The following is a 4,910-nucleotide window of genomic DNA, read 5'->3' as shown; positions in this document are numbered from 1 at the left end:
ATAATAAAAATAATAATAATAAAACTGCTAGTGCAAATAAACATTTGTGTTCATTACATAATGCATTTCATTGCTGTATTATTATTTTTATCTCTCAGCTATAACTAAAATATAATCTTATCATCGTAATTGACCAAGCTCAAATTAATAGATATTATACACTAACAATAGATGTCTCTGAAAAATATCCTTGCACTAATAACCCTAATTCTACCTTTATCTGCAAATCCATTTATGATGTACTCGACTTTTGTTTTACTGTTTATTGTTGTTGTTTTATTATATTTATCACACAGCTAAAACAAAAATACAGTTTAAAGATATAAGAATGTTTGTAGGAACTGCAAATAAGAAACTGCAATAATTGACTTTAAGCTCAAATTCTAATAGTTACTAATATACATTTCTTAATAAAATATCCTTGCTTTAATAATCATAAATCTAGCATCATCTGCAGATCTGTTCATGATATAATCGACTTTTATTTTACTGTATTTCATTGTTGTTTATTATATTGATCTCACAGCATAAACAAACATCCAGCCAAAAGATTTTAATCTAATTTTAATTAACCTAATTTTAGTCAGGACAACAATAATTGACTTTAAAGCTTAAATTCTAATAGTTATTGACATATATTTTAATGAAAAATATCCTTGTCCTAATAATCATAAATCTAGCATCATCCGCAGATCTGTTCATGATTTTACTCAACTTTTGTTTAACTCCAAGTTGTTGTTGTTTTATTATATTAACATCACAGCATAACCAAAATATAGTTTAAAGATATAAGAATTTTAGTTAGGAAGACAGAATAAGAAACCAATTCTAATAGTTACTAATCTACATTTTAATGAAAATTATCCTTACCCTAATAACTATAAATCTAGCTTCATCTGCAGATCCATTGATGATATATTCAACTTTTCTTTTACTATATATCCTTGTTGTTATATAATATTTATCTCACATCTATAACAAAAAATAGCCTAACGATATGAGAATTTTAGTTAGTAAGACAACAATTGACTTTTAGCTCAAATTTTAATAGTTGACATACATTTTTATGAAAAATATCCTTGACCCAATAACTATTAATCTAGCTTCATCTGCAAATTCATTCATGATAACCTCGAGTTTTACTGTATGCCATTGTTGTTTTATTATATTTATCTCACAGCTATAACAGAAATATAGCCTATAACAATATAAGAATTATAGTTAGGGACTGCAAATAAGACTCTGCAATAATTGACTTCAAGCTCAAATTTTAATAGTTATTAACATATATTTTTATGAAAAATATCCTTGCCTTAATAATCATAAATCTAGCATCATCTGCAGATCTGTTCATGATTTTACTCAACTTTTGATTTACTCTAAGTTGTTGTTGTTTTATTATATTTATCTCACAGAGAGAACAAAAATATAGTTTAAAGATATAAGAATTTTAGTTAGGAACTGCAAATAAGAAACTAATTCAAATAATTATTAATATACAGTTCTATACAAAAATAGCCTTACCCTAATAACCATAAATCTACATTTTTCTGCAGATCTGTTCATGATATACAAGACTTTAGTTTTAATGTTTATCATTGTTGTTGATTATTATATTTATCCTACAGCTAGAACAAAAAATATAGCCTAATGATATAAGAATTTAATGTAGGAAGACAGAATAATTCACTTTAAGCTCAAATTCTAGTTACTAATATACATTTTAATGAAAAACATCCATTCCCTAATAACCATAAATCTAGCTTTATCTGCAGATCCATTCATGATATACTCGACTTGTTTTACTGTGTCATTGTTGTTTTATTATATTTATTTCACAGCTATAATAAAAATATAGCCTATAATGATATAAGAATTATAGTTAGGAAGACAGAATAAGAAACTAATTCTAATAGTTACCAATAAACATTCCTATAAAAAAAAAAATCCTTGCCCTAATAACCACAAATCTCCCTTTATCCGCAAATCGGTTCATGATATAGTCAACTTTTGTTTTACTGTATGTCATTGCTGCTTTATTATATTAATCACAGCTATAACAAAAAGAAAATAGTCTAACAATATAAGAATTTAACTTAGGAAGGCAGAATAATTAACTTTAAGCTTAAATTCTAATAGTTACTAATATACATTTCTATAAAAAAATATCCTTGTCCTAATAATCATTCATCTACATCTTTATCTGCAGATCTGTTCATGATACTAGACTTTCATTTGACTGAACATTGTTGTTGTTTTATTATATTTATCTCACAGCTAGAACAAATTATAGTCTTAAGATATAAGAATTTAACTTAGGAAGACAATAATTACTTAACTCTCAAATTCTAATAGTTATTATACACAAACAATCGATGTTTCTGAAAAATATCCTTGCCCTAATAACCACAAATCTACCTTCATCTGCAGCTCCATTCATGATATACTCGACTTCAGTTTTACTGTATATCACTGTGGTTTTATTATATTTATTTCACAGCTATAATAAAAATATAGCCTATAATGATATAAGAATTTTAGTTAGGAAGACAGAATAAGAAATTAATTCTAATAGTTACTAATATACATTTCTATAAAAAAAATCCTTGCCCTAATAACCACAAATCTCCCTTTATCCGCAAATTGGTTTATGATATAGTCAACTTTTGTTTTACTGTATGTCATTGTTGCTTTATTTTATTAATCACAGCTATAACAAAAAGAAAATAATTTAACAACATAAGAATTGAATATACATTTCTATAAAAAATATCTTTGTCCTAATAATCATACATCTACATCTTTATCCGCAGATCTGTTCATGATACTCGACTTCCGTTTGACTGAATATTGTTGTTGTTTTATTATATTCATCTCACAGCTAGAACAAATTATAGTCTTAAGATATCGCACTATAAATATCGGACAATAATTGACTTAAATCTCAAATTCTCATAGTTATTATATACAAACAATCGATGTTTCTGAAAAATATCCTTCCACTAATAACTATGAATCTACCTTCATCTGCAGCTCCATTCATGATATACTCGACTTCAGTTTTACTGTATGTCATCGTTGTTTATTATATTTATCACACAGCTATAACAAAAAATATAGCCTATAATGATATGAGAATTTTAGTTAGGAAGACAGAATAAGAAACTAATTCTAATAGTTACTAATACAAATTTCTATAAAAAAAAAATATTTACCCTAATAACCACAAATCTCCCTTTATCCGCAAATCGGTTCATGATATAGTCAACTTTTGTTTTACTGTATGTCATTGTTGCTTTATTATATTAATCACAGCTATAACAAAAAGAAAATAGTCTAACAACATAAGAATTTAACTTAGGAAGACAGAATAATTAGCTGTAAGCTTAAATTCTAATAGTTACTAATATACATTTCTATAAAAAAATATCCTTGCCCTAATAACCATAAATTTACATCATACATCTTTATCTGTAGACCTATTCATAATATCGTTGTTGTTTTATTATATTTATCTCAAAGCTATAACAAAATATAGTCTAAAGATATAAGAAATTATCTTAAGACAATAATTGACTTAACTCTCAAATTCTAATAGTTATTATACACAAACAATCGATGTTTCTGAAAAATATCCTTCCACTAATAACTATAAATCTACCTTCATCTGCAGATCCATTCATGATATACTCGACTTCAGTTTTACTGTATGTCATCGTTGTTTATTATGTTTATCACACAGCTATAACAAAAAATATAGCCTATAATGATATAAGAATTTTAGTTAGGAAGACAGAATAAGAAGCTAATTCCAATAGTTACTAATATACCTTTCTATAAAGAAATATCCTTGCTCCAAATAACCACAAATCTACCTCCATTCAAGATATAATCGACTTTAGTTTTAAAGCCTGTCTCTGCATTTCATCACGTTCATCTAACAGCTATGGCCAAACAATATAATGATATAAGAATATTAGTTTATTAGAGGACAGAAAAAGAAAACAGCTCAGATTAACTTTAAGCTCGAATTCCAAGAGTTTTTGATCTACTTCTCAGTCTCCTGCTCCGGTCACATCTATGAATATTTATATGTGTACATCACTCTGTCATCTCCTGTATAAAGAAGACAGCACAGATCCCCCTCTGTACGATTCACACACACACTCTTACCTTCATTATTGGATGTTCCTCTGGATCCCAGGACCTGCATTGATATAGTCCACACTAAGAGGGGCAGCAGCCCTGGATCTGATGCCATCGTGCAAATGTGGACCCGGCGCTCGGGGAGAAACCTCTCTCTCTCTTTCTCTCTCGCTCTCCCCTCTCCCTCGCTCTCTCTCTTTCTTCTGCTCTGCCAGTGTAGAAGCGGAGCGATAGTCTCTCTATCAGGAACTGCTTTCAAAACTGCCGACTGCACTCACGCACATGCAACACCACCAGGCGCAGCACAGGGGCGTGTCCACAGCTGCCTGTCACGAAAAGCGGCCAATCAGAACGCAGCATATGGAATATGCAATTTTACTGTGTATTAGCGCTTCCCTTGTTTATTACGTGAGATTACATTGCTAGATGTTTTATTGATTATTAGTGTGAAATATTAAAACCGAAATGATTGTGCACAGAAAATAAAAGGGGATACCGTCATTTACTGTAATGATATTAAATTAGAAAAGAATTTATTCATTCAATGAAAATATTAAACCGGTTTCGCTGTGTTTACTATCAGCACTTCCTATGTGTGTTAAGTGAGATTATATTTCTAGGCATGTGCCATTATTGATTAATGGTGTTTTTTAATTTTATTCATATAAAATATTAACACCAAAAGGATTTGTGTGCGGAAAATAAAATGGGATACAGTAACAATAAAATGGGATGCACTGTAATGCTCAAGAATGATATAACAT

General features: G+C 28.8%; 1 protein-coding gene across 2 annotated transcripts in view; it reads right to left on the bottom strand.

Annotated features, from left to right (window-relative positions):
• The window catches only part of epha8 (eph receptor A8), a 180,972-nt gene extending 176,507 nt beyond the window's left edge, over nt 1-4,465 (bottom strand). For both annotated transcript variants that reach the window (XM_056467927.1, XM_056467928.1), the window contains exon 1: nt 4,174-4,465. In XM_056467927.1, the coding sequence (XP_056323902.1) occupies nt 4,174-4,261 (88 nt within the window). In that variant the 5' untranslated portion in view covers nt 4,262-4,465. The remainder of the gene's footprint in view (nt 1-4,173) is intronic.
• Nucleotides 4,466-4,910: the final 445 nt, after the last annotated feature.

This window comes from Danio aesculapii, chromosome 11 (genome assembly GCF_903798145.1).
Source record: "Danio aesculapii chromosome 11, fDanAes4.1, whole genome shotgun sequence".
In the NCBI taxonomy this organism is placed as follows: Eukaryota; Metazoa; Chordata; class Actinopteri; order Cypriniformes; family Danionidae; genus Danio; species Danio aesculapii.
This window is presented reverse-complemented; position numbering and strand designations above follow the sequence as displayed.